The following is a 12272-nucleotide window of genomic DNA, read 5'->3' as shown; positions in this document are numbered from 1 at the left end:
GTGGTTCATAACTTTGAAGAACTTTGAAGGGCCCATATTTGTTAGGAAAAGCAAAATGATTCTCTTAGAGTATGTTACAGAGAAATTACACAACTTGGATAAAGTGTGTCATTACTATAAGTGATTTCAATTGGTTGACATTATGCATAGAAAATGAGGATACAAATAAGGGCCAAAAATGCTGACAGGACTAAAACTGTACCTGTCTCTATGCCTGGTATACGACTAGTGTTGAATGTACGTTCATACTGAGAAGAGCACATTGGGATGGTATTTTGAATCATAAGCTGAAAGGAAAAAGGGAAAGTCAAACAAACAAAAAAAACAGCTTTCAAATGACTGAGACTGCAGAGAGAACATATCTTATGGAGGCAAAAAACACAGGAAAAAAACCCAAATGAACCTGAAGGAAAAGAATGGAGAAAAGTAAAGAATATAAGTAAAAAAGCAGCACTCAATGTCTTATGGTCAGCTTCTAAATGAAGAAAAGGAAAAGCCAAAACCATACCAATCAAGTTCTAAAGTCAGTCAAAAAAAGGCTGCAATGCCAAGAAAGGCAATTTCACATAAGAGCATCTTTCACACCTTGCTCGGTAAACCTAAATAGCTGGCAATCTAACGACCTATTAGGAGGCCATTCTTAGGAAATGTTCCACAGACTGTTTGGAATCCTTGATGCTTCTTATTCTTGGCTGACTGTGCTTACCTGTTTCCTCTCCTGGGATACGGGAGGTATTAAACATCCGCTCCCACTGAGCTGAGCAGAGTGGAACAGTGGATCCCATCAGAAGAATCTATGCCGCAAATGTGTGTTACAATTGTGTTTTTAAAGATACGATTAGCAAATTAAGAGAAAAAACACATGCCGATTAGAGAGAAATTGTAGGACAAGTATGGAGGATTCAGAACACGTCAATTCCCAAACCCCTTTTTTCTTTCTTTCTTCTTCCTAGTTTTCCACTGACCTACACATATAAGATTCCACAGTGGCACCCCTAGTATTCTGTAGGCTGCTCAGATACTTTTGGTAGCTGGCTCAGCTTCTGCATCAAATTGGTTGATCAATTCAAGCTGTGCATATACAGGCCAAAAGCTCTCTGGCTGCCAACCCATGATGCAGAACATCAGACATTCACTGCCTGGGTTGCCTCTTCATTTGTTCTGTCCCTTACAGATACACTGCATAAATGAACATATGCAGTCTTGTTATATTTGTCTTCTAGAACAGACATGTTCCATATACGCACTAACCAGAGATGTTTCATCTTCCATAGCTGCATTTAATCATTAAAATGCTCTCTGTCAATAGAATGGAGTAGAGACTAAACTCCATTCTAAACACTGAAGAGACAGAGAAGGGGGAAGCTTTTGGTATACTCAGTAAGAGAGACACTGGGATGGCATTACCTGTGCACTTGTCCATATAAAATTTAGCCATCCTTGTGAGATTCAACCATTTACTGGAATCGGTATTTTTAAAAAGGAAGAGTAAGAGCATCAGAGAGGAATGGGGACATAATATTTCTAAATAAGAATCTATAGTACCGGTAGTTTAAAAATATTAAATAACTGCTTAAGAGTTTTCTTGTAACTTTATTTTCCATTTTTAGAGGCTGCAGAGAGATGGCCTGAAGCTACAAGATCCTAATTAGGATCTGCATTTCCCCAAAGTTTAGGTCTAACAGATGTAGAGTTTTGGTCTGCACCTTTGATAAGATTTTCTGGACATGTCCTGGAGTAGTGGTAGCCGGCTGGATAATATTTATATAAATTGGACAAGAGAAATCAGTTCAGTGGCATATCTGCTTAAAGAAAGAACTATTGCCTGAACACCGATTTTGTTCATTGTTTCTGCTCACACAAGGTGTTATTTGCATAAAGCACCCATTTCTATGGCACACTTTAGAGGTTTTTCTGTGTTTTAAATTGTTTTCTGGGTTAAATGGGCTTAAAATGACCTGTTATCCTTTCTACCTTCTTGGGCATATAAGGTGCAGACAGACATTAGATCCCGGCTCTAACTCATGACACTTTACATAAAATACCATGAGTTAGAGCCCAACCCCCCTGCCCCAAAAGATGTTTGCCCGCTGCGTCAGTGGAGGGAGGGGAGCACTGAAGCCAGTCTGCTCCAGCCCTGGCCAACATGCAGGGGTGCTCCAGCAGCCTTCAAGGAGGCGGCCGAACCACCCTTCTCCCCAGACCTGCCCCCTCCAGCTGCAGGGCTGTCAGTGAGGGGGGAAGGGGGAAACGAAGCCTGCTTAACTTGTGGGCCCCCCTCACCTATATTTATAGAGCAAGGCAAGAAGGCTCCATTCTTCCCCAGGTACACCAGCTGGGGTATTGGGGGTACCTGGTGGGATGGCCCATGAGGCGAGGGGCAGGAGGGGGGGGAGGAAGGAGGGGAAAATGGAGCCCACTCGCCTCCCGGGCCTGACCTGGCTTCCTTCAGTACTTCAACTGGGGTAGCTGAGGCAAGGGGCGGTGGGGGGGACGGGGACGACAGACAGACAGACATTGCAAGGCAAGGAAGCTCCATTCCCACCTCCCCGTTCCTCCTTAGTGTTGGCCATTTAGTAGCTGGGAGCTCCCTCTCCTTCCCCCTCCCTCTCCTAGCCTGAGCGGTAGGGCTGGGCTGGTAGTTCCAAATCATACCCCCTACTCCAACGGCAAAAAATTAACCTTGGAGGAAGCACAAGTTCCCTAAGGTGCTTTGCTTTTGAGCACCTTAATGTAATACCTGATTTAACCAGGGTTAATTTTTTGTGGAATTGGCCATTTTAAATGCACTCTGCAGCCATGCATGTGTATTATGACATGGCTGTAGAGTTCCTTTCAGGGGCCAAATCACTCAAACTACCACTTCTGTCTGTGCCCTTAACCTCTAAGTAAATTGTGTGGCCAAAAGATACTGTAATATTCCACGTTTACCTGGATATAAAAAAACTGCTACTCTGATGTCTTTCATTAGTTCCTCACAACTAGAGAATGCATGATAAAGTTATCAAGTTGTTTTACATTTAGCTTGTGAAGTTTGAATTTTTACGAAATAAATAGCATCATGCTCAATTTTTAACTGAAGTGCAATAATTTTAGACCACAAATGTAGGAGGGATTTATGTTTCTGTTCTCCCATTTCAATTTTCACATGGATAAGACAAGTAAAGAGATTCTTCTGTTTTGCTTGATTTACTTCTTAACTAATTGTTAATGTAGACCTTTGCATGTAAACATATACCATTCCTTGTATTCTCAGGAGCAGCTCAGAAATTAAAATACAAGGCAAACTATTTCTATATGACATATCTGCTTCTCTAAAATGATATTCATTACCATGTGTCTTTTCTCCACTAAAATTCTACTGCATAAACCACCAAAATTTGCCATAGAAAGGCAAGCACATTTTCCACAGCTTCACAGCTTGAATATATCATTGCATGATTAATCATTAGGTGAATCTAACAGATGGAATGATAACAAATATATACATATGAATACAACTATTCTGGCCTGTAGGCAGACAAGTTAAGCTCAGATATGGCTCTAGCAAGAGAATTTAGCCTTTAATTTGCATGGTAGAGTATATTTTTTAAGTTGAAGGCTCCTCAGGTTAACTGATAGCCAAAGTACATTTTTTAATACAATTACATCACAAATTTAGATGTCACATAGAAATATTCCTCTTCATTATTTTTTGAAAAGTGATTAGTTTGAAATAGTCAGAAACCATTCATCAGATTTACATACTGGCTTGATTTCTTGTCTGTCCAGTTGCTTTCTGTACAGCAGAAGTGCATGTATAACATTACCAGCTCTAGCAGCCTGAATAGATGTAGGAGCAACACACAAGAAGTCCTGAAGAAAATAGAAGGAAGGGAAGTTAATACAGGTAATATAGTTGCAAAACTAAATTCAAAAGAATGCTTTTATTATTTGTTCATCAACTGAAAGACAATTTTCTTTTAACTTAACTTACTTTAGTATATACAGAAAAAGGGTTTTATATGCAGGGAAACTGGTCAAGTCACTTGACATCCTACTTTCAACAAAATGTTTTCAAAAGTCACAAAATAGTAGCAATACTTTCCCCTTTAATAATATCAGCCTAATGCTGCTATTTAGTCAATGGTATTCATAGCACCAGCAGAAAAGCAGTAAACCTCAATTTGAATCTGTAATAAGAGAGGTAATGGAGAAACTAATGCCTTATTTCTAATAAAAGATCTGTAAATTTGTATGGCCAATGCATACATATTCACAAGTTTAAAGAAGCATATGCTTATTGTTCAAGTAATACAGAGAGTATTTAAGACAAGGGTGGCCAACCTGTCACACGCATGCCACAGGCAGCTGCTGTGTGTGGTCCATGAACCCTGTGTGCTCAGTAATAGAAGGCATTGGAATGGAGGCAGGGGGACTCCAGGTTCCAGGCACAGGGGCAGGACACTGCTGCCAAATTCAGGGCTTGGAATCCTTATTCACCATATAAAACTGCCGTGGTTGTGGGGCCAGGAAAGAGGACCTGGCTCTTGGAGATGAAACCTCTCTCAAAGCAACTTGCCAGCATCTCTTCTTGCCACTCCCTGTAGCCAACCCTTTCCCAAGAGCCCACTGCAACCCTTTCCTTCTGCTCCCCCCACCACCACTCTCCCCCTCCCCACAAAGTACACTATCAGGTGCACCTCTGGGGGGCAGGGATCAGTGGCAGCTGGGAAGGGGCAGGGCTCAACTTGTGGCATCCCTGCCAAAAAGACCAGCTGCAAGTGATTTAAGGCAAAAGTCAATGTTATTTAAAGTAAATTAGTAACACTATAGAGAAGCAATAATCCTTCTTGAACTTTTAAACTGGAAGTAAGATTCCATAATAAATTTGAGTTAAACACAAAATGTGCTGTGCATTTATTATGAAAATTGCATATTAAGGCACACCAGCTGTGTTGCAAGACATGATATGCAGAATATACTTTGAGAAAGAAAAGCAGATCATAACAATAACACTGACAATGAAGTTCAGAAAGATAACAATATTTATTAATTAAAAAAAATTCTCTCTACAGCATTTCTACAAAATTTAAATGTTTAGAGGATTTACTTACCATTGCATAGTAATTACTATTAACCATTATTGGCCCACGTCCTCTAAGGTAGATGTACTCTTCCCACCAATCACTAACCTATGGCATTGAAGAGAACAACATTTAATAGAAGCTCATTATAACCTGTGCCACTCTCCAGTCAAGCCAAGTCCCTTACTGTACTGGCTCCACAATCCTCAGTAACATTACACTCTGTGTGCTTTGTTTACTTGTTTGTTTTTAAGAGTGCTGTATGATGGACTATTACTGCAACAGTGACAAAGACCCAGAAGTTCAGTCTTAATACTCAGATAAGATACTGTCCTTCCCTTTTTCAGTCAGTAATTTTAAAAGTATCCTTATAATATGTATTGCTATAAATCTCCTGAATACTCTTCATTCTATTGACAGCCTGGCTTTAAGAACTATACAAGCTTCTTCAGGCTATAATGTACAGCAGCGGTGCTCAACCCCTGGCCCATGGGCCAGATCCAACCTGTCACACAGTGTCATTTAGCCTAGGGGGCTCCCACAGGTCCAGAAAACTGGCAGCAGGAGAATGGGGGGAGCCACAGGTCCCATAAACTGGATTGAGTGCCTGATTCCAGGGCACATGGATTGTTAGGACCCAGAGGCCTTCAGGGATGCAACAGGATGGGCAGGGGCAGCACCAGGCCCCAGGGCCAGATCTGGCCTGAGGACCAGCATTATGCCACTCATCTGCCCCACATGGCCAAAAGCTTGAGTACCACCGTTATAAAGCCAAGCCTTATATAATGTGTCAGAAGGGATTATATTTCATTGTTTTGGCTACATGTTCTTTCTGTAAGAAGTGCAAATGAGGCAGGTGCATAAAGTTTCCATTTTGAGCAATCAAGGAGAGGAAGAGGAAAAAGCGAAGCTAAACCACATTTTTTTTACTCCCTGTGTCCTGAGTAAGCTAAGTGAAGCACTCACAAACAAGTTCAAAAGCAAACAGAGAACTAAAAAATTTAAACATTAAGCCAACAGTTAAAAAGACTGGTGTAAAATAATGGGAACAAAGTTAGGATCCATACTTTCTCAAGTTCTACTTATAGTTGTATTGATTACTTGCCGTGTCACACTCAGCAAGTCATTTGAATTTCCTTAGCAACACAATGGGTAACTGTAGGCACATCTACACAAGACATTTACTGCAGAGTAGACTATCTAGCTCCACAGTAAACACAGTGGGTCTACAAGTGTGGCCCTATTAGGCCACAGAAAACTAATTAACTCTGCAGCAGAGTAGTACTTGTAAAATACAAGCACTAGCCTGCTGCAAAATTATTTACTGTGCAGCAATGCACTTGTAGACTCTGACCTGGGTGTAAACTGTGTCTGGCCAGCCCAGCCAGCAGGGGGCCGTGCTCCTGCCTAGCCATATAGCTCGGCAGCAGCAGAAGGCTCGTGGCCCAGCCAGCTCCTCCACCACCGAACACAGCTACCCGCTGCCTGGGCCTGATCCCTTGTACTCTGTGCCAGCCCGGGGCTGCCCCCGGGACACACTGCTACCACCAGCCAGAGCCCAGGGCTGATCCCTGTGTCCCCTGTCAGACCAGGGCTGACACCCAGGTAGCTGCAGCTGAAGCCTGGAGCTCCCCCTGGCTGCTGCAGTGGGACAGAGCAGGGCAGGAAGAACCCTGGCTTAAACTGATCCTCCCCAGTTCAGTTTGCTGCTGTCCTGGGCACATGTGTAGATGCTGCACCTAGAAATAGTTTATTGTAGTGCAAATTGCTCTACATTTTATTCAGTCGCATTAATTGCACTTGTAGATGCATCCTGTGAGAACTAATAGGTGTAAAGTACATTCAGAATATGCACACCATTTTTTTTTCTAGCAGTTTTGGTAGTAATTCTTTCAACTTCAGAAAGAATGAAAATTGAAAGAGCATGCAAAAGAAAAAGGAAAAAAAATGCAGCAGTAGAGAGATTTAAACTATGTAATTTCACGAGAGACATCTATTCATCTACTTACATAGTTTGTAGCCCACCAGGATTTCAGCTTCAAATACCACTGGAGTCTTGGTCCAAGATTAACTGCAAAATCTTTGGCAAGACCATCCATTCTTTTGAATTCTACATCATTCATAAGTGGCCGAACTGATTCCAGATACTAGAATTAACACAAGAAAAGATGCAATGACATGCAGCAGACTTCACCATAGTTCACTGTTACTTCTTCACACAGAGCTTAAAGAGGACAAAAGGGATCAAACTCATCTCTCAGAATTTCAGCAGAAGCAGGTGTTTAGTTAAAAACAACGTTGAGAAAACACATCTTAAAAGTCTATAAACCCATTTTCTGTTATCTATATTTTCTCCTTAAACCATCCACTCCATTTACACATGTAAATATATTTATCAGCCTAGGCCTTGTTAGAAAAAATTTCTCTCTCTCCTATAGGCAAGACATTTTAGGAATGTAAAACAGTCTATTATTGGCCATTTTAGGTATGATATGTAAACTGCAGGGATTTGACGTAAATTCCTAGAATTATTTTTGTTGCCTTATCTCCCTCCACTGCAAAAAAAACAAAAACAAAACCCAGAATAGTTTCTTTGTCTAAAACCAGATAGATTCAACAACTGCAGGAATACAAGTAAACCTGAAATGCCAGTAAGTTGGTGTCTTCCCTATAAGAATTCCTGTAACAAAATCTGTTATAACAAATGCTATGTTTAAGTAATGTCAAATGTATATAATATAGATACTTCCAGATAAAAATAGGAAGGGATATTCAGGACTGACAGTACTCTTGCAAACTGAAAGCATTTCTGTGTTCTGCAGCATCTACTGAAAAGACATATGGTATTATACAATTATTGGAGAGAATAGGCCCGGTTTTAACAACCAAAGGATGGAGTACGAGTCTAACGTTTGAATTGCCTTGGTTTTACTGCTTTAACAGAATCTTTACCTTAAATGCAGATGCAAATATGTTAATCTCTTATTAAATGGCATTAACCAAAGTACATTTACTATACAAGACACGACGAAACATGCTGCTGTATTTTGTCCGAAATTATGCAAAAAGTGAGTTAAATGTCTAACAACTTACCCTGGTAACAGTGTCTTTAATAGATGGGACTGGTAGTCGTGGCAGAGATGTCTGGAAGCTGTATAACATTGGTTTACATCCTGAGAAAAGCTTTACTAGTGACTGAAATTAAGAAAAAACAACTATTAGCTTCAAAAAAGGAATCCAAAGGACATAGGTAACTAGAAAGATACTGTTTAACATTTGAGATGTAGATCTCAAAGCATTTTGCTAGAAAGAAATAAGTATCATTACCCCCACTTTAGAGGTAGAAAAACAGGCATACGTGTGAAATGACTAGACCTAGTTCTCTCAGTCGGGCAATCTAGTCATGGGAAAAACTGCCTGCTACATGGTATTGGGCACACAGCTGCTTCTGTTTTCAACCAAAAGGACCTTGTCAGAAAGAATGTATATAATGTATATAATTTGGAAAATGTTTCCAAATACATGCATCTGAGCATCTTTCATCCCTTTCCATTCAGGGGCTTGAAGAAAGGGAAACAGCACTTCCACCTCTGACCAGTTCCAAACCCTGACAGTTTGTGTACACAGAAGTGTATTAGACTTACACTACTATAAAGAATAGGACATCATCATGCAACTGTCATATCAGCATAGAAAGAAAAAGCAGTTTTCATTTGTTTAAAAAATATATATCAGCTGTCTATACTGTGTGATCCTGCATTTGTGCTGAAGGAAGGGGCAGTGGGGGGGAAGCAATTCTTTCCATCTTTAACCATGCAGAATTGAACCAGAAAGTTGGTTTATTCTGTGATGCACAATACAAGCTTTATAGTGAGCTTCCTTCCTTTGTCACCTTTGAGGGCCACCACAGCAACAGAAAGTTGTTCCTAACATGAATGCTAAGGAACTACAAGAGACAGCACGCTCTACAAAATTTCGAAGTAGGCCTTACTGGTCTCAGGGAGTTGGTCATTAATTATGCTTGTTGACAGAACATATATATTTTTTTAAAACAGGGAAGCTGTCTTCTGGAGTTTTTCATGGAAAAAAGGAACTATTTACCTCCAGAACACTTAAGCCACAGAGTCACGTTTAATAGCGACATTTATTTCCGTATACCTATTTATTTACAGTAATCTTGTTAATTAAGATATTTAGTGCAATTTGTACATTTAAAATAGTGTGTCAAAAATAAGATATTTGTTGCACGCACAGTTAATATTTCCAATTTAATATCCAGATACAGAAATGATCTCACTGTAATGGGCGTTGCCTTTACAGGGAAGAAAATTTCTCTTCACATTTAAGAACAAATCTTAAATTATATTACAGAATTTTTGCTTAGTACCCCTAGGATTTAATGTTTTCTTAAAAATAATTAACCATACAGCAAAAGTGTTACTAAATTTTCAGTAATTTGCAAACTACTTTGGACTCTGTTCACATAAAATCCAGCTGTCCTACCATGGTTTATTTTTGAGCAGAGGCCAGAAAATTCATAATAACCACGCCCTGAAATGCTTTTACTCAAAGGAACATCTGAAAAATAAAACACGAAATGCAGCTCCAGAAAAAAAGCCACAAGATACAAAGGGATAGTAAACATTTAGACAGTTCTGAAAATGAGCACTGTTTAACAAGGGAAATGACACTATCGACACCACTGGAAATTAGTAAACTCATCGTGATAGAGCTCAAAAAAATTGAGGGACTAAAAGCAAATCTGACTTCGCTTAGAAATGAGAGTGAATGATAGGTACAGACCTTTACAATGATAAACATTTTAAAAACCATGATCAGAAACAGCTTTCTAACCGTACACGGAAATATAATAATCGGCTAGCATAGTAATTAGCATTACAATTCACGCTGCGTTATCTTAGTGTTAAGGGAAGATTAACAGCTTAAAAATATCTATTTGGTAGGACATGCTGAAAACTCAGCCAGTGAGAACTTCAAGCAATTGACAGAATGCCTTACCATTCAGAGCCTTTACTGTACAAATTCAAATCAGGAGGCTCTTGGTACCATATCTGAGAGAAACTAGCAAAAATTTCATTTGTAACATAACATACATAGGCACACCGCAGCAGTATTTTAATATACCTTTCCACAAACCTCTCCCAAATACCTTCTGTAAGAAGGTCACTAGACATTATGAGCAATTTGTAGTAAGGGTTGAGAATGCTGAGTTTAAGGGTTAGCTTTATCTTAGTATGGCTCTTATGCCATTTCTAATACAATCCAAGCCAAAGGAAGAGTATTTCTGTTGAGATTAAATTAGTCTGATTAACAAAAAGTTCTCCAAAGACATTCACCAATGTATATACAAAAAACCCTATTTTACTAAAACAGAGCAGACCATAGCACCACATTTACTCAAATCCAAGATAACTTCAAATTTAAAATGAGCCCCCCCCACCCCAATTAAGTTCTGTACATGGAAAAATAAAAAATTATTATAATTTTCCATGTATAGAATCCAATTAGCAAAAAGCTGTCTTAAATTTGTTCCCCACCCTCCTACTGCTTTGGTGGGGAAAGCACTACTGGAGGTGAGGAGCCAGACCCCAACACCTTACTCCCTTGCTGTCTACCATGCCCCTCCCCATGCCTATGCCTGCCTCTTGCTCCCCTCTCAACTCCTTGCTTCCCCCACCCCCTGCAGCCTGCCCCACACTGTTGCATCTTGTCCTTGTACCTGCCCCCTCCCTTCTGCTGTTGCTCTGCTGCTCTTTTGGGGCAGTCAGCAGCACTGTGGCTTCAGCCAGATCTGGCCCCTGCCTCTCCACTTCCTGTTTCCTCCTGCAGCCTGCCTCCCCCCACCTTGACCCCCACCCTTTTACTTTCTGCTGCAGCTCTGCCCCAGCTCCAGAGCACTCAGAAACATCACAGCCCCAGCATGGCCCCAGTCCAGGCCAGCCAGGGAGAAGCAGCAGCTCCTGGCCAGGCAGGGCTGGGGCTTGAGGGACCAGAACTGGAGCAGAAGGTAAAGGGGGAGGGGGCAGCTGGGAGGATGGGAGCAGGGGACAGGCAGGCAAAAAGTACCAGGGAATGGGGTGGGAGCATGGGACAGGCTACAGGTCCCACCCTCCCCTCAGTATCCCTCATGCTCCCCTTGTCACATGCCCCTCACATGCCAAGTAAGTAGGGCTCTGCGAAGCTTCAGTTGCTGATTTGATTTGACAGAGATTTGGCCTCATTCAGTGGCTGAATCTCTAAATCTGAAGACCCTTTAATCTCTCCGAATCGAATCAGAACCCTCCGAATCGATTTAGAGATATTTGGAAAGATTCAATAATTCGGACATAGACACAGCTTTAAATGTTTTTTCTAGATATCTCAAGGTACCAGGCAGATCGTGAATGCTGAGATGGTGAGGCGGATGGAGCATCCCACTGGAGTGCTGGGGGGGGGGGGGGGGGGGTCCTCAGCGCATTCAGCAGGAGACCCAGAAGTGGACCAGAAGCGCTTCTGGTTCACTTCTGGGTCCGCTGGGGAGCACGTTGGAGGGAGCCCCCATGCCCCCACCCAGCTCAGCAACTGATACCTCCTGGGTCTGGGGGGGCACCTGGGGTACCCTTGCAGCCGATCACTGAGCCGGGGGCGGGCAGGCCTCAGTGGCAGGCTCAGAAGGAGAGTGGAAATACTTCCGATTCACTTTCAGGTTTGCTGCTGAGCATGTAGGGGTCTGCCCACGCTCCTGTGGGATGCTCGATCTGCCCCAGCATCACAACTTTCACGAGCCATGCCTGGTACCTCGAGGTACGTAGAAAAAACATTTAAAGCTGTGTCTATGGCCAAATCGCTGATTCTCTGAATCAGCATCGAATCTTCAGATTCGGATTCAACCAAATCAAATCGCTACAGTGATCTGAATCAACGAATCTAATCATTGTCCCCGATTCGGGCCGAATCTGAATCAAATACAGCCCATTTCGCACACCCCTACAAATAAGCTATATTCCAGCCCAGAGCAGGTGGTGGCTCAGATCTGGCTTCAGCCCAGGGTCTGAGGCCAAAGCCAGAGCTGAGCCACTGCCCTGCCCTGGGCTGGTACTCAAATTCAAGATGAGCCCCCATCTCCATCATGCTGTTGGGGTGGGGGGTGGGAAATCTTGTCTTGGATCTAAGTAAATATGGTAGGTGTCATTTATAAAGGAGCAT

General features: G+C 41.8%; 1 protein-coding gene across 2 annotated transcripts in view; it reads right to left on the bottom strand.

Annotated features, from left to right (window-relative positions):
• The window catches only part of CPT1A (carnitine palmitoyltransferase 1A), a 68253-nt gene that overhangs the window by 24127 nt on the left and 31854 nt on the right, over window positions 1-12272 (bottom strand). Inside the window, exons 5-9 of one of the 2 annotated variants that reach the window (XM_006264856.4) lie at window positions 8160-8261; window positions 7076-7213; window positions 5097-5174; window positions 3748-3855; window positions 707-794 (exon numbers count right to left, since the gene is read on the bottom strand). In XM_006264856.4, coding sequence (XP_006264918.1) covers window positions 707-794; window positions 3748-3855; window positions 5097-5174; window positions 7076-7213; window positions 8160-8261 — 514 coding nt within the window. Of the gene's footprint in view, window positions 1-202; window positions 288-706; window positions 795-3747; window positions 3856-5096; window positions 5175-7075; window positions 7214-8159; window positions 8262-12272 lie in introns of both variants that reach the window. The other variant, XM_014604203.3, reaches the window with a different exon arrangement.

Source organism: Alligator mississippiensis, chromosome 2, assembly GCF_030867095.1.
Source record: "Alligator mississippiensis isolate rAllMis1 chromosome 2, rAllMis1, whole genome shotgun sequence".
Lineage (NCBI taxonomy): Eukaryota > Metazoa > Chordata > Crocodylia > Alligatoridae > Alligator > Alligator mississippiensis.
This window is presented reverse-complemented; position numbering and strand designations above follow the sequence as displayed.